Source organism: Euleptes europaea, chromosome 7 (genome assembly GCF_029931775.1).
Source record: "Euleptes europaea isolate rEulEur1 chromosome 7, rEulEur1.hap1, whole genome shotgun sequence".
NCBI lineage: Eukaryota > Metazoa > Chordata > Lepidosauria > Squamata > Sphaerodactylidae > Euleptes > Euleptes europaea.
This window is the reverse complement of record NC_079318.1, coordinates 23,361,560-23,379,873: the sequence shown is the minus strand read 5'-3', so window position 1 is coordinate 23,379,873 and position 18,314 is coordinate 23,361,560. Positions and strand designations below refer to the sequence as shown.

The window sequence follows — 18,314 nt, the reverse complement described above, 5'->3', positions numbered from 1 at the left end:
TCATAGTGCAAGCCTAAACAGAGTTACACCCTTCTAAGTCTAGCAAACTATAACTTCGCTTCAGATCGCACAGTTACTGTCCTATGTCATAACTTCACCACTCATTTGAAACTAAGTACCGTATTTTCCGGCATACAAGACGACTGGGCGTATAAGACGACCCCCCATTTTTACAGTTAAAATATAGAGTTTGGGATTGTCCCGAGTCCGCGGCCTGGGGCCGGCCCTCGGGACTGCGCCCCAACCCCGCGGCCACCCCTGGTCCTCCTGGGGCGGCTCAACCCCCGGGGAAACAACACCACTTACCGGGGCGGGAGAAAGAGGGGGCGAGGGCGGCTGGACGAGCTGGCAGCGCTCCGGGAGGCGGGGCTGGCGGGAGGAACAGGAGGAGGCCGGGGGCCGACCTCCCGGCATGGAAGAGTGTGTGCCGACCCGGAGCGGCGGGACGTGGCTCTCAGGGGGAGTCGGCGAGGGGAGAAGGGAGCGGGGAAGAAGAGGGGGACGGGGCCGAGAGTAAGGGCCCTCGAGAAGGGCGAGGCTAAAGGCGAGGGGAGGACTGAGCCGACGGCCCATGGAGGGCGGGGCTAAAGGAGGGTTTGGAGGGGGGGGAAGCCCATAAAGACAGAAGCTGAAGCGGAGGCCGGGGAGGAAAGGGGGCATGTTGGGTGTGCTAGGCGGCAGCCAAAACACCCTGTGCCGGGAGAAGAGAGTGGCCACCCCAGCCCCGGCCAGCCGGCCAGCCAACCGCATGCTTGCCTTGCGCTGCCGCTGGAGCACAGCCGAGCACTTCCCTCCGTGCACCCCGGCGCGCCTGGCCCCGACTCTGAGCTGGGCAGTGAGCGCCCTCGCTGGGCTCGCCTCCCCTCCCTCCTCTGCCGGACAGGGACAGAGCGGAGGCGGCTCCCCAGGCAGATTCTCCAGTCCGGCTCGGAATTCAGCATCCGGCGTATAAGACGACCCCCGACTTTTGAGAAGATTTTCCTGGGTTAAAAAGTAGTCTTATACGCCAGAAAATACAGTATGTTTATTTTTGACAGTCTGGTAATAGCTTACTCTGTAGAAAGGTAGCACATGGAGATTTTGCAGTCAGTTTCAGCAGTTTACCTAAGTTATTTGCATATATCTGCCATTCTTAAGATTGGAAGAAGCCTGAAAGTAAGTGTCATAAGAATCACCAGCAAACCCCCCCCCCCCAATGTTCAAATGAGTGCTTTCAGTGAATGTTCAAATGTCACCCTTATTTACGTTATGGGTGATGTCAAAAGCTGACACAAACATCTCTGTCATTTCCTCCGAGACTGCTCAAATCTCAAGAACTGTTAGTAAAAGTCACCATTCTCTATGTGTCTGACATTTACTGCAACAGATCCTGGGCGTTTGGGCATAAATGAAATTAGGACAGAAGCTACTTGTCACATTCTCGTTTTTCTTGCAGGGGTATTTCAAGCCTTAAGCTCAAAAAGCAGAGACTTCATTAATCTGAATATCAGCGAGGTAAGTATAAAAAAGCATAAACTCAAAATGTACTTAACTAGAAAGTTTGTAAAGGATAAACATTTGAGTTTAGCATTCTCAACGTGATTCTTCACTTCTCTTTTATCTTTTCTACTTGCAGTTCACTTTTTATGGGCACATTTTACTACTAATGCAAGGGGGTAAAAGTTATCAAACAGGTTTGTTCTCAGGATGCTGAAGTTCCCAGTCCATTCCCTATTCCCAGTTCCTTATTCACATTTCCTAGTTCCTGAATGATATTGAGGTCAATTTAAAAGCTCTGCACCCTAAAATAAGGATTGGACCACCACACGTCATACACTTTTCTCTCCGAGAGGGTGCATGCTGGATCCTGGTCCAAAGTTCGGGTCTTACGCCAGCTGCTCCCAAGTGGGTTGCCCCCAGGACCAATGCACATACAGACACTGGGGCCCAGCTGCACCCCAAAACAATCTTTGGACCACCCCACATTATACATCCTTATATTCCAGAGACTGTCCTCTGCAAGAAGACATACAATGGTGCCCGGTCAAAACACCGGTTCTGGCACCTCTGGCTCCTTTTTGGGTCCCCCCACAAAAAACAGTATTGCAAGGAGGATTTGAATAAGGAACTGGAACAGTTGTGTGCCTTCTGCACCCTCACATAATCAGTTAAATTATTTGATATCACCTTAATTTACACAGTTGCAATTCAGTGAAGAAGTCTGAGCTAATTCAAATATACTTTTGCATAGGTGCAGGGAGACTGTGGACTTCTTTAGCTTCACTATAAATAAATGACTTTCCCCCTCAGGGTTTACCATCTGCCCCTTATTTTGGGAAGATTTCTTCTCACTTCAGAATTTGTTTCACATTATTTGTACAGAGGCATGTGTATTCCAGAACAAAACAACCTTCCCCCCCCCAAAAAAAAAGGCTAACTGAGATTAGAGTTCTACATGTATAAAAATTAAACCTGGAAGTTGGGCTGTAAATTTGCATGGCAAGTCCATCTTTGGCAACCTTCAGTGCCACCACTAATGCTGTGCAGGAGAGGGCAAGAAGTAACTTTTCAGGGAAGACCTTGGCTCCTGGTTGCACCATCAATAATCCATAGGTATAATGTGTGTGTGTTAAGTGACGTCAAGTCGCTTCCAACTCATGGCGACCCTATGAATCAGTGTCCTCCAAAATGTCCTATCTCTGACAGCTTTGCTCAGGTCTTGCAAATTGAGGGCTGTGGCTTCCTTTATTGAGTCCACCCATCTCTTGTTGGGTCTTCCTCTTTTCCTGCTGCCCTCAACCTTTCCTAGCATGACTGTCTTTTCTAGTGACTCTTGCTTTCTCATAACGTGACCAAAATACGATAACTTCAGTTTAGTCATTTTAGCTTCTAGGGTCAGTTCAGGCCTGATTTGATCTATAACTCACTGATTTTTTTTGGCAGTCCATGGTACACATAACACTCTCCTCTAACACCACATTTCAAAGGAGTCTACTTTCTTCCTGTCACCTTCTTCATTGTCCAGCTTTCACCCATATACATAGTAATAGGGAATACAACGGCATGAATTAACTTAATCTTGGTGGCCATTGACACATCCTTACACTTCAGAATCTTTTCTAGCTCCTTCATGGCTGCCCTTCCCAGTCTCAATCTCCTTTTGATTTCTTGGCTGCACTCTTCCTTTTGGTTGATGATGGAAACAAGGAATAGAAAGTCTTCAACAATTTCAATTTCCTCATTGTCAACCTTAAAGTTGTGTACTTTTCCTGTAGTCATTACTTTTGTCTTCTTGATGTTCAACTGTAGTCCTGCTTTGGCACTTTTAACTTTCCGCAGTAGTCGTTTCAAGTCTTCGCTATTTTCTGGCAGTAATGTTGTATCATCGGCATATCTCAAATTGTTAATGTTCCTCCCTTCAATTTTCACTCCAACCTTCATCTAAATCTAATCCAGCTTTCCTAATTATATGTTCTGCATATAGGTATAATGCAATGCCAATATGGTCAACTAGAATTTTCTTGCTTACTGAAACTGGGAGGGGAATTGTACCTCATAACATTAAAGCCCTACCTAATATAACCGTGGTGCAGAGTGTCAAGCTGCGGTACTGCAGTCAAAAGCTCTGCTCATGACCTGCGTTCAATCCCGACGAAAGTTGGTTTCAGGTAGCCTGCTCAAGGTTGACTCAGCCTTCCATCCTTCGGAGGTCGGTCAAATGAGGACCTGCTGGGGGTAAAGGAAAGATGAATGGGGAAGGCACTGGCAAACCACTCCACAAACAAAGTCTGTCTTGGAAACGTTGGGATGTGACGTCACCCCATGGGTCAGGAATGACCCGGTGCTTGCACAGGGGACCTTTACCTTTTTAAATATAACTGGAGCCCCTTCTGATAATAACCAGTACCACAGCTTCTGCTTAGCCTTCATTTTTGAACTTCTGTGCAGAACTAACTGCTGCTAAAGAGAGTAGACTATGTGATTACAACACACTGTAGCACACTGTCAGAATATGAAGAGTCTTCAGTCAGTGATGAATTGGGCTTATGGACTGTAACGTGTGGTCTTTCTCTCTCGCTCTCTTTTAGTTTATCAACTTGACTATGAACATCTGACAAAGTCCAGTCTGGCTTTCCGTGAAGATAGTTTCTGCTGAGCTTTCCCTGCAGATGTCTCTCAAATGAAGATCTAAAGCTTGGATTTTTTAACGGGTCATTGAAAATGGGGAATTCTTTTATCTGCCATCCTTTCTTATATTCACCCTGACCACATAACGATATAGTTTAAGGGGGGAAATAAATATTGATAGGTATGTAACTTATTTATATATACCACACAGCAAATATGAATTTGTAGTAGAATAGTCTAATCTACCATTTACATCACATGAAATGAGGAGTTGCAAATAATCACTGCCATTTTTATGAAACATTATTTTAATTCCCAATAAAGTTGCCTCACACTAGAACTTCCCATTGCATCCTCATTTTGTTTTTTCCACATGTGCACACGTGTTTTTATAATCCAGCTCAGTAAACTGGGGAATCAGACTGTCATTGGTGGCCCGTGGACTGACACTGGTGGAATGAAAAAATAGACCATACAAAGCAAGCAATTCCCCCCCCCCCTTACACAGTCATTTCTTTTTCAAAGCAATGATGTTTTGGGCTTCCTGGAGAAAATGGAATGGCTCCAACCAGTCCATCAGAAATTCTGCATTTGCTATAAGTAGGATTGTCAACCTCCAGGTGGTGGCTGGAGAGCTCCCGCTATTACAACTGATCTCCAGGTGACAGAGATCAGTTCCCCAGGAAAAAATGGCCGCTTTGACAATTGGACTTTATGGCATTGAAGTCTCCCCTCTCCAAACCCCGCCCTCCTCAGGCTCCACCCCCAAATCTCCAGGTATTTCCCAACCAGGAGCTGGCAACCTTACCTATAAGTCTACCTTCCCTTCCTGCTGCCCATAAAAGTAGAAAGGGAGATTTAATTCTTGATTCATCAGATATGTAGACCTCTCATTGCACCTGGCTTGTGTTTGTTACCTCAGCTACCCTTACTTGTCAGTGTAGGGCCTGTTTTTTTCTTCAACCTAGCATACACTGTGCGTTGGGGCTTCCATCTGACCTCCAAAGATGCATTATGCTTCTTTACAGAAAGCACAACATAATAATGCATCGAAATTCAACTCATCTAAATTCCATGTCTGTGATCTGGGAAGACTGGGGCCTGAGCACAGCCACTGAGCACAGATTTCCATGGAATTCACTGAGATGGGAAATAAGAATTTGCATTCCAAGCCCCTGTTAAAAAAGAATGTCTCACCCAGATTGCAGTCCCAATCTCTCCTTCTTCCCATATTTTGTTATCCAAAGGTGAGAAATGCATGGTGAAAGAATTTTTGACAGCTTGATTCCCAGAAAATAGAAAGTGCAATGTCCATAAAAATCCATCAAGTGGATTATTAAAAGCTGCACTCAGCTTCACAGCCGAGTGAAATATGAACTCCATAATCAGCATTGCCGTGGCATTGTCTTCTTTGCAGCAACTTCACCATTTGTGGCATTTTTCTCTATCCTGCATAAATGAGGCTCCCAGAGATGAAACTGGAAACCTTGGAATACTTCATAATAACCTTTGTGCTTTGATTGATTGACCTGTGAAACACAGATTACAAATAGATAATTGTCCTTCCTGAGTCAATTTTTAGTTTGAAAACAGATTGCCTGGTGCCACAAAGGAGTGGATTTGAAATGCTGATCCGATTAATTTCCCAGAGGACAAGAAATGGGACTGAAATAGAAAAGAGGTCAGATTAACAGGTCTTGTCAGAATCATAGCTTCCATATGTTGATGTGGTTGGCTAGATGGGATCACACACTTATCCTGGGGTTAAAATGAACTGAAAGTTCTGGTGCTACATTGTCAAGGACAAAGCAAACAAACCAGGCTTGACACATGAAATACACTTATGCTGAGATTTTGATTACAAATGTTTGCAAGAAGTTGGTTATCCTTGGAAAAACTGTATTAAAGTTTTAAGGTTCAGCAAGCCAAACTCATTTGGGGCTTACCTACATCATAACTTACTGTGGCACCAAATTTGGATTTCCTGTCTTGTGGTACTACCGATTTCTGCACTGGATGTGCACGTTATCCACCCTCCACCTTATTACAAAGGATTCTGGGCACATTCTTAGTTGATGCTTTACACCCATCATCCCAGAAACAAAGGAGCATTATGGCAGGGAGTATATTAAGTTAGTGATGGAGTCTGAAAAGAAGAAGAAGAAGAGTTGGTTTTTATATGCCGACTTTCTCTGCCACTTAAGGGAGAATCAAACCGGCTTACAATCACCATCCCTTCCCCTCCCCACAACAGACACCCTGTGAGGTAGGTGAGGCCGAGGGAGCCGTGACTAGCCCAAGGTCACCCAGCTGGCTTCAGATTAGCCTCCACAGCTCATGTGGAGGAGTGGGGAATCAAACCCGGTTCTCCAGATCGGACTCCACCACTCCAAACCACCGCTCTTAACCACTACACCACGCTCACAGTAACTTATGTCTAGTGTGCAAAGCTCTGGCTGCTACCGCACTAGGTATTCCCAGCGATGTATTAAGAGTTTGGAAATGTTATAAAAAATACTGTTCGCACTTTCTATGTATTCACAGTGATGTATTAAGAGTTTGAAACTGTTATAAAAAATACTGTTCGCACTTTGGCCCCTTTAGCTGTGAAGACGTCTTCCAACCATTTTTTAGCTGTAGTATCCAAAAACCCTTTTAAAGCGATGTTTTTAATAACATTTCCAAACTCTTGATACATCGCTGGGAATACCTAGTGCGGTAACAGCCTTAGTTATGTGTTCAATGCATTGCAGTGAGAGAGCATCTGCCAGACCGCCCCCCCCCCAGTTGCCAGCTCCAGGTTGGAAAATACCCGGAGCTTTTAGGGGTGGAGCCTGAGGAGAGTGGGGTTTGGGGTATAATGCCATGCAGTCTACCTTCTAAAGCAACCATTTTTTCTTGGGGAACTGATCTTGGTCGCCTGGCGATCAGTTGTAATAGTGGTAGGTCTCCAGCCACCACCCGGAGGTTGACAATCCTACTTATAGCAAATGGAGAATTTCTGATGGACTGGTTGGAGCCATTCCGTTTTCTCAAGGAAGCCCAAAACATCATTGCTTTGAAAAAGAAATGACTGTGTAAGGGGGGGGGGGGATTGCTTGCTTTGTATGGTCATATACACCTTGGTTGTATATGGTCCTGAATTATCTTTACTTTTTGGTTGTATATGGTTCTAATTATTTGTTGTTGCCATAGAGAAAGTGTAAAACATAAAATATAAGGTTTTTGTGAAGTAACAAAACCAGATTATACTCAAGAAAAATTACTATACACTTGTAAGAGAAATTGTGTTGTTGGTTTTTTTGTATATATAATAATAATTTTCTTAAGCCATAGCGACTACATATGTTTGATTAACTTCCTATACTGTGGTCCAAGTGCAATATTGTCGCGACACCACCTGGAGGTTGGCAACCCTACCCCTCAAAAACACACAAATAGCTGCCTAAAGCAAGGTGGTTGAAGTACTTTTCAGTAAGACAGTTTCAGAGAATTTCAGCCATGTTGGTCTGCCGTAGCATAGTTCTGTTTGAGTCCGGTAGCATCTTAGAAACTCTTGTTGGTCTCGAAGGGGCTACTGAAATCAAATCTAACTGTTCCATGAAGACAGTGTCCTGTCTGTTTTTAGCTGATCAAGACAGCTTCCATGCAAGAGGCAGACACATTGACTGGTTCCAAAGCACACTTCGCTCAGATGACAAATTCAAGTATTTTTGAAAACAGTTTAAAGGCCCAGCTAAAATTTACCGCGGGAGCCATAATTCTGAATTTCTCTCGTTTAAAATGCCAAATCTAAAATCACGCTCATTGTTTCCCCCCACGGAATAGACAATCTCTCCCCTCCACCACCAAAGACTTATCCCAAATAAACCATGACTCTTTCATTCAGGCAGGCAGGCTCGCACCTGTTTTTGATCGCGCCTTTTTAACACAGCTCCCCTTCCTTGGCTGAGAAAGAAGCTTTTATATGCTTGAAATTTCCGGTATCTGGAAAATATGAAAATATCACTCTAAGGTTGCGCAGGAGGGCCTTTTAGAGAGATGGTGTGTTCATGCATTCGTTCTCTCTCTCTCTCACTCTCTCTCACACACACACAAACATATACACCCTTTGAAAGATCAGTTTCCATACAAAAACATTGCTTCGTATCTTATTTGTAATAACTGTACATCCTCCATCTTTGGCTCACAAAGGCTATTTTCAGGCTGCATGCCCAGCAGCTGTGTTGATTCCAATACACTGTGAACTTCTGTTGGCTTTTACCGATGCTAGTATAATCCAGTGGTTAAGACAGTTACCTTCTGTTTTACTGTGTGGCGTCAAACTACATCTCAAGGGTTCTCCAAACTTCTGTCATCAGTGTCATGATGGTGGGAATCCCAATTTCTTGTGAAAGAAAGCATGCGAAATGAGGAGGCAAGCCAAAAGAAAAAGAGAGAAAGGTACAAGGGAAAGGACGGAGGAACAATAAATGTAATCTTCCTTGAAAATGTCTTGCTAACCCCTACAGGGGTGTTTCCCCACAGCAGGAGTGCATTTTAACACGAGAGGATTAAAGTAGCTCTTACTTCAGTTGGCTTTGTAAATGGGAATATCGAATCTACGCTACCTTGAATGCTCATGAGTGCTGCAAATGCCTCTCCTATGCTCAATTCTGAAACCGTTATTATTTAGAAAACCCCTCCAACAGACTATGCCGCACATGTGGCTGGTTCAAATGTGTTTGAAGGGACATGTTCAGCATAATAAGCCCAAGAGTCGGAGGCTTTCAGGGGGCACATTGGTGCATATTGTGGGGGATCCGGCAATTTAAATGCGTGTCTGACATTCACAATGTAATCTGAGATTCACATGGTATTTTTTTCTATTCAAATTCAAAACCTAAAGGTTCACAGACCCAAACCTTGGCATGAAACTCTCAATTACAGTTCACATAAAGGCTGCCAGTCTGAAAAGGGCTCCCATTTTGCAGGGGAGAAGGAAGCCTTAACTCCTGTCACATATTTTCCTGCTTACTACTTGCCCTATACCTCCTTATCTCCTCTTTTACCTCCTTTGTTCATTGAAAAGTGATCTGAATTTTGTAATAATAAATAATTCAGCTGTCAGGGTCACAAAATAACATTGGAGGTACATGAAAAGCTAGCAAAGTTGTAGCATTTTGAAAAATCTCTTTGTTGCTAAAAAGGCGAGATTTCTTGGCACTGGATTTGCTGTTTTGAACCATCGTATATAACGAATGCTCCTTGGCTAACCTTATCTGCAGCAACCAGTGACGGCGAGGTATATCTTGGGAACAATTCTCTTTTTCTTTTGACCCTGTGGAAATGTCTATGCTTAGAACAGCTAAGTTTGGCCCTCGAAGGAAGAAGGCTAAAATGTCTCACACCCACACCCACAGAGCCCAAAATGAAATGCACAGTTATTCTTCAATCTCCTTGGATCAGTGAAAGACAGATAGCTACACATCTGTCTAATTAAAAGTAGAAGCAAACACAGATTTCTATTGTATTAAATGACTCCATGTATTACTAAAATAGAATTGGTTTTCCTGTTCTAAAACCAGTTCTTTCACATTTTAGCCCTTCTTTTAAAAAAATATGTTAACAGTTTTCAATTCACTTCTGGCTGACAGTTTCCCTGAAGGGTGATGCAAATGTGTTCTTGTTGGATTTGCAAAATGATCTAAAAATTTGAAAAAGCTTTCTAAAACTGCTGAGCAGCAAAAAAGAAAAGAAAAAAGAAAAGAAAACAAGAAAAGAAAAGAAAGAAAAAGAAATATAAAACAAACCCACAAAATGTTTTTTCAATCATGCAAGCTTAATTGCTTGGCAGAAGTACAGTTTTGGATGCTGTTGGCTATTTGACTGAACTAAGATTATTCCAATCCTTACTCCATTTAATTATTATTTATGTGACCTGTCCTGCAACCCACTGGGAAGCAGAAATGTGTGATGCTTGTTTCAAGAAGTGTGATTCCCGTAGTGGTAGCTGTTCATTCTTTCATTTTAAGAAGATGACTAAGAAAAACAAAATAGAGAAGGGGTGTTGACTATGGACATGATCCTTCCCCATCCTTATTCAAAGAACAAGCTGCAGAGAGTCTTCAATTAGGCCTGCAATAGCATCCTTACTTCTTAATGCATGTACTGTGCATTGTAGCATTTAGTATTATATGTATTCTTGATAGTATTCTGGATGCATAAGTATATGCTATAATCTGCTCAAACAACCCATTTCCAAGTATTCCAAATTTTAGTTCTCTTTCCAAAATTCCTCTGGAGCCCCATCACATTAATAGCTATTTCAATGTTTTTAAATATTTTTAACCTTTACATAGCGCTTCAAATAAATTATATTTTCAGTATTTATATATATTTATATATATATATTTTCTACCCAAACTTGGGTACCCAGCTTGTTTTCAGGTTGGGTTTTATTCCCCTTTTTTTTTTTTCCATGCATGGGTAAGGTTGCCAGCTCCAGATTGGGAAATACCTGGAGATTTTTGGGGCAGAGGCTGAGGAGGGCGGGGTTTGGGGAAGGGAGGGACTTCAATGGCGTAGAGTCCAATTGCCAAAGTGGCCATTTTCTCCAGGGGAACTGATCACTATTGGCTGGAGATCAGTTGTAATAGCAGGAGATCTCCAGCTAGTACCTGGAGGTTGGCAACCCTAGGCAAGGGTTCAGTCTGTCCCCTCTTTTAGCTGTAAAATGCTGGAGTGTATGGAGATCAGGAGGGCTAGGACTTGCTGAACTTCAACCAAGATCATCTTATAATTCCATATATATGTTTAAACTGGAATTACCCTGTAGTTACATAATGCAACTGGCTCCACAGATCTGAGAGATTCTGTTTTAATAATCACTACAGAATAAGACGCCAACAAATTTGAACTGACAAATAAAACTCCATTCTGTCTCCTCCTGAAGTGAGCTGTATGCTGTCTGGGTTTTCTTGGCTGAAATTTATAGTGATTTGATCCGTTTGACCAGGAAAGTTATTTTTGTTGGATTGCACAGAGGTGGATTTGTGGTTAAGAGTTTGTATAATAGTCTGAAGAAAAGAACGAGCCAATTCTATTTATGGAAGTTGGAGAAGATCCAGCTTGTTTTAAAGTTAGGCAAACTTTGTGTTTGTGCTTGAAAACTTTATAGGCCTAGATTCTAGAGCAGAAAATTTACAAGTTTCATCCAAGGCTGGGGGTTGCAGGGCTGTAGCTTGGGGTGTGTGTGAGGAGGACAGCCCCTGCCTCTGTAGGAAAGAGAGTTCTTCAATGAAACTAGCATAGCCTTTATATTTAACAAATTTTCTGCATTCAACACATACACTATACCACCAGTGTTTCTCCCTTCACCATGTGACTATATCACTCTATCTATATCACTATAACTGCTGCTCTCATACTGCCCTTGTACAAACCTATGGTGAGACCACACTTGGAATACTGTGTACAGTTCTGGTCACCACGCTGAAAAAAGGATATTACAGAGCTTGAGAAGGTGCAGAAAAGACCAACCAAAATGATCAGGGGACTAGAGCAACTGTCCTATGGGGAGCGGTTAAGACGCTTAGGGCTGTTTAGCTTGGAAAGAAGGCGGCTAAGGGGAGACATGATAGAGGTCTATAAAATTATGCATGGTTTTGGAGAGAGTGGACAGGGAGATGTTTTTCTCCCTCTTCCACAATACTAGAACACGGGGTCATCTGCGAAAGCTGGAGGGTGAGAGATTCAAAACAGATAAAAGGAAGTATTTTTTCACACAACGCATAGTTAATTTGTGGAACTCCCTGCCCCAGGATGTGGTGATGGCTGCCAGCTTGGAGGGCTTTAAGAGGGGAGTGGACATGTTCATGGAGGAGAGGAGTATTCATGGCTGTTAGTTAGAATGGATACTAGTCATGCTGCATACCTATTCTCTCTAGTATCAGAGGAGAATGCCTATTACTTTGGGTGCGGTGGAACACGGGCGGGATGGTGCTGCTGCACTCGTCTTGTTTGTGGCTTCCTAAAGGCACCTGGTTGGCCACTGTGTGAACAGACTGCTGGACTTGATGGGCCTTGGTCTGATCCAGCAGGGCCTTTCTTATGTTCACTAACAATTTAAAACCAACAATGTTAGTGGCCCAATAATGGTAACCTTGGGCCACTCACACATTCTCAGCCTAAATCCACCTCCCAGAGTTGTGGTGAGGATAAAGAGAAGAAGGGAATTATGTGAGCCACCTTGGTCCCCATTGAGAAAGGTGCATACAAATGAACAAATAATAATAAATAAACGAATATAACTCAGAATACTCACCCAGTGTACTGAAGATTAAGTTACGGTGAGACTTGTTTCATAGGTTGGTTTTTGTGTGGCACAAAAGGAGGACCAAGGCAAAGAATTATGAGAACACACATGCCCAATTATTCCCTGTCTGGACAGTTTGCCTACCTTTTCTGTTAACACACACTGAACGCAAGGAGACACCTCATATCTATATATTGCTCACTGTGAAATTTAAATATTTTATGTACTCAAAGAAAGTGGCCGAAACAGATGTGGAAGGGAAGTACTGGTGGAAGGGGGGAGTAGTATGAGAACACACATGTGTAACTGGCTTAAAAAAATGACAACCACCAAGAACACACCTCAACTGTGAATATAAATGAGAAGTTTGTGCAACTAGCAGACATCTTGCAGACTGAACTACAGGGCGATTGAGCACTATAATCTGAATTAACTGTTGGGAATAACCCATTAGATGTGAAGATTCCCTGAAGAGAACCACCTGGCAAAGTTATCCAATTAGCCAAGTAAGTTAACAGATTTTCGTTGCAAACATACATGATTGTACAGAGTTGTTCACTAGCAGGCTCAGAGTGGGAGTAGTGTTGCCTGCTCTTTCATGGAGATGCGTGAGAAGGGGTGTGTGTGTGTGTATCCCTCCACTGTGAATTATAAAACAGTAAAAGAGTATTACTGAGATTCATTAAAGAAGGTGCCATCCCTTTCTCATTACCTGGGCTTTCTCTGTTGGTCCCCGCCTGGAGGAATGGCCTGCTTGAAGAGACCAGGAAGGCTCCCATAAGTCTACAATTTTGCAGCATGCATAAAACCAAACTGTTCAAGGGGCTTTTTTTTTTTTTAACACAACTAATAAGGTTGAAAGAAACAGTTTTTATTGCACTGTATCATTCTATTTTTATTCTATTATTTCATGACATTACATTAACTTTACAGTTTCTAATTTTTGTGATCCGGTTTTATTGCATTGTTTATTACACTGTTCATTATTGCATTGTTAAAACTTTGTAAAACATCTGGAGTCTCAGCAAGAAAGGCAGGGAATAAAGGATGTGAATAAGGAAAATGCACATTATCACGTGTGATTGTGATGAAGTAGAAATAGGATGAAAAGGCCATCCTTTTCACACAATGATTGATCACGATGGGTAGCCGTGTTAGTCTGTCACGAGCAGCAGAAAAGAGCAAGAGTCCAATAGCACCTTAAAGATTAACAAAAATTCTGGCAGGGTATGAGCTTTCTGAAGTGAGCTGTGGCTCCCAAAAGCTCATACCCAGCCAGAATTTTTATTGGTCTTTAAGGTGCTACTGGACTCTTGCACTTTTTTTCTGCACAACGATTGGAAATGTATGCATATAAAACCTAGCTCTAGAAATGTCCCTGTCCTTGCTCTGTGCACAAACAAAACCCATTAGTGTGATGCAAAGAGACATGAAGAAGTGTTGGCTTAATTCTCCTATTGAGGCTGTTTTGCAAGAACTAGTAAAGCTCTAACCTAGAGATGGAGAATAACTATATGGCATTACTGACCCCCCCGCCCCAGATACTTGTGATGGTTGCCAAGACCAACATGCCTTGATTTTGTTGACATCACTCCTTGCCTTTTTTTTTATTGGCCCAACTATGTTTGCCAGATCCAGAACGATCTGCTAGATTTTACAGAAATCACTAGGCAAGAGCAGAGGTGGACTGGTGGGACTAGACACTCTGCATAATCTAATCTGATCCCCCTGCGTGCCAAGGTATTCAATCTTTTAGAAGAGCCAGCTAACTAGCATGACCACCATTACATTGTATATTTTGATGCAATCAAGTACCGAGAGCTATAGTCTCAGCAACAGGTGTCTTCATTCCCTTCGGCCATGGCCAGTCCGTTTCCAGTTCAGTTGGGTGCATCTAACAAACATATAGCACAGCAGGAAAGAGTGCAGAAGAGGGAAATGAAGATGATTTAAGGAGTTCAAGCATCTTTCCTATGAGGAAAGGCTGAAGAGTCCGGGCGTTTTCGGTTTAGAAAAAGATAATCGGGGAGAAGGTCACATTAGAGATATATAAAATAACACAGAATGGAAAGAAGAGATATATAAAATAACACAGACTAGAAAGAGACTCTTCTCCCAAACTGCTACAACTTTGAGGCTCCCAATGAAGTTGAAGAGCAATAGATTCAGGACAGAGAAGAGGAAACAGCTCATTACTCAATAAGTGATTAAATTGTGGAATTCAGCATCAATTGGCACACGCACCAGCACACTCGCATATCTCCCAAGTTCCGACAGGCTGATCAGACACAGATCCACTCTAGGTTTCCTTCGCCGGATTTACTGCCTGAAATTTTTGCTGCCTTGCTCACTTGGCTTTCCCTCCTCCCTTCTCTGCCAAGCACCCTCCCTCAGACCTACAAGCCTTAAGATGATGTGCATGTTTGAGGGTAAAAGGAACTAAGCCAACCCAAATGATTCCCTGCTTTAAAAGGATAGGCAATACGTTTTCCACCCATCCCTACCCTGTCTCTCCTCAGTTTACTTCTCCTCCTGTCTTTCTATTCTCCGAGACACACACTGCTCCATGGGAGCATCTACTAGGTGGCTGCCGGAATTGGGTATTGGTATTGCTGGGTTATGTGGGTTGATATGTAATGAAATGTTGCTCTCTGTACTGCTGACTACTGAAGTGTTACTTGCATGCAACCCCATTTCTCCTCAAATTGTCTCCAGTATTTCTAGCTTACTACAGCCTCCGTTTTCCTTTCTAAGTAAGGAAGTTTACATGTGTCACATCAAACACATTTGGTAGCAATATTCCATGTTATCTTTTGGAATGTGTGTGAGGGGGAAATTGTTCTCAACTTACTTCACAAAGAGTGGGAAGGTATTCTAGTGGGAGGCATGGCAGAACTCTGGGCACTTTCCTACCGTTCCACCAGACTTAACCACGTATGCCCAGATGGACTTTGGTTGCAACCCTAAGAATACTTATCTGTATCGAAACTCACTTAAGAGTCCACTGAAAGCCAACCTTTACAAGGAGCAACTGATATAACGAAGTGTTAACATGACAATCAGGTCCAAGAAAAAGAAGGCGAAACTGGTCTACATCAGGTGAACTTTATTAAGTAATTATTTGATATAAAATGTGACCAAGTACAATTTTGAGTATGAACTTCAATAAAAAACATACCTAACGAAAGGAGAAGCGTCAGATTTAGCTTTCAAAGCCCTAAAAAGGAAGTCCGAATGGGATGAATGCTGCAGCATACATTGTTGGCAAATTTGTATGCTCCTGCGCAGGCCTTGCTGACGTGAATGGGAGTTGTGCAATAGGGAAGTAATAAGCTTGTACTCGAAGTGAGTAAAATGACAACCCCAAAGGACAACCCAGAGATGCAAAACCCACCAGGTTCCATTTGTAAAAGCACAGAATGGGCCGAACAGTCTCCCATATGACAGCATACAAAGTTGCTCTATACTAAGTCAGACCACTGGTCCACCTAGCTAAGTCTTCCCTGTTCTGAGTGGCAGCACTTCTCCAAGGCCTCAGGCAGAAAACAGCCATTCCCAGCATCTTCTACCCAAGCTTCTTTAGCAGGAGACACCAGGAATTGAACCTGGGACCTTCTGCGTGGAAAAATCAAGAGTCAGCAACTGAGTCAAGGGTCCTCTTGTGAGCTAAACAGGATGGAAAGTTACACCATTTATTAAAACTGAAGCTATTAATTTGATGCTCCAGCTAAGGAAAACTGGAACCTGAGTCGGAAAATTCACACAACGTCACTTGGCTTTAACAAGATTGCAAAGACTCCCTTTCAAATGACCCCAAAAGTGCAAATCAGAAATATCAATATGCTCGTAAAACTTGTGCTCGAGCTTTTGCTTTTCTATTTGTTGCTTTTTAAAATAGCAAACAGTTTTGCCTGTCTTGTATATTAAAGTGACCTGCAAAACCCTAAACTTGGTGGTCAACAAGACGATCATCTATGGCCATCAGAACTTTGGATGCATTCTTGAATTGTAGCAAGCATCTCTTTAGTTTGTTTCCCTTTTGATAGCTCAAATGATTCCAGAAAGTGTTGCAATGTTAGCATTTTAAACAAAATGATAGCTCCTGGCACCCAGGAGCCAATTCAAACTTGAATGCCAGTGCTGCAAGAAACCACAGTGTTTGCTATGGCAAACATGTAAAATAGGAAGAGGAGATGCACAGCACACTGTGGCCCCCACGGCAAATAATCAAACCTATCTGAGGGGCACAATACATTTGACACTGGAGAGGAACAACTGGATCTTCCGACATGAAATGTAGTTGTTGAAAGGAGCTGGGGTGGGACCCCAATGTGGATTGGGCTACAATGCTGGGAAGGTGCTTTCGGCAACAGTCTATCCCCACACACCACCACCCTGATAGAAAATCCCCACACTGGGCCTGCTCTAAGTCCTAAGGAGGGAAGAGGGGGGGAGAGGGAGAGAATGCAAGTCAGCACAAGAGAAAAAGATAGGCACAATATGGTTACGCATCTTTCCCCCCTACAGAGACTTTAAAGAAGCCCAGGATGGCCATTTTTAATGAATTACTCCCCCCCCCCTTTCACAGCGTCACAGCACAGGTTACTATTAGTGGCACATAGCTGTTTTTTGCAGCTTAGTTACATGCTAGGGGGGGTCCGATCATCCATCACCAATGTTACAAATACCGTGCCACACACTTCCTACTTCAATGTTTAATACAGCAAATGCCCATATGCGTGTTATGGCACAAAGTGTAAAACAGCTCCCAGAAGCCACATTTTCTTTGCATTTTCTTTACCGCTTCCCCCACATCTTACTTCCATCTATGATAACGTATACACCATTGTTTAGAATAAAGGTTAAGATTTAAAGGTAGACTCTTATACACGAGCCGGCTAAGTTTTTCAACACTATTATTTGACTGTAGGTTATGTAAGACAGCAACTGACTGAATATACAGAAAATAGATAATTAAAGAGCAGAGTAAGAGGTTACTTATGCAGAAGCAACCTCATTCTTTTGATTTTAAGATCACCGTTGACAGAGGCCTTATGCTGCCACACAATGGAAAATGAATGCTTGTTTCGGCCTATCTAGAGAAGGCTGGTAGTAACTGACGTTAGAACAGTGTGGAATGATTAAAATGCAAAGAAAAGGTGTGCATTTGGCTTTTTGTCCTAAAGGTACACAACCCAATCTGAGGTTGCAGAAGCTCCTTCAGGATTCAAGGGACCAATATTTTGTAAATCCAGTTCTTGAGGTTAAGGAGAAAGTCAGTCAGGTATTGGACTGGACAGATGACCATCTTTGTGCTGCTGGGAATTAAGGCTTAAAGGATAATGGGGCAGAGCAGAGGCAGGATAGGAACCACAATGAACGTCTGAAATGGCAATGCAACCAACACAACTTTTCTATTCACGCATTTTAACACCATAGAGGAACGAGTTCTGGTCTACGGAGGAGGCAAACGGAGGCGGTAGAATCACAAAGTGGTATGATGAACGGGACCAACTCAAGCTGCAAGTGGGCAACACTATGTTTAATACTCTCACGTTTTAAAAAAGCGGCAAGCCCCCCTGAAGATAAAAACCTACCACATCAGGTAGGGTGTGAGACACCTGGGAATTCTATTCCCATGAAGGGAAGTAGCACCAGAAGTTATATAATCCTGTCTTGAAAAGAAACAATTTTTTATTAAAGTTTTTAGAAAGCATTCCCATAATGCTTCAATGTAAATAAAGTACACTGATATAATAAGGTGATCTACACCCCTATAGACTGGTACAATCATCCACTGAGGTTCTGTTCTCCACACAAAGTTACTTTTATCAAGCAATTTTAGCCTATACATGACTGGCTACATCCCATATTTCATTATTTTTTCCCATGACTGCCCCCCCCCAATTTT

At 42.7% G+C, this 18,314-nt stretch overlaps 1 protein-coding gene across 1 annotated transcript in view; it reads left to right on the top strand.

The window, feature by feature from the left end:
* Positions 1–4,123, top strand: part of CAPN9 (calpain 9) — a 37,539-nt gene extending 33,416 nt beyond the window's left edge. The window contains exons 19-20 of the mRNA XM_056852331.1: positions 1,436–1,494; positions 4,068–4,123. Coding sequence (XP_056708309.1) covers positions 1,436–1,494; positions 4,068–4,094 — 86 coding nt within the window. The 3' untranslated portion in view covers positions 4,095–4,123. The remainder of the gene's footprint in view (positions 1–1,435; positions 1,495–4,067) is intronic.
* Positions 4,124–18,314: the final 14,191 nt, after the last annotated feature.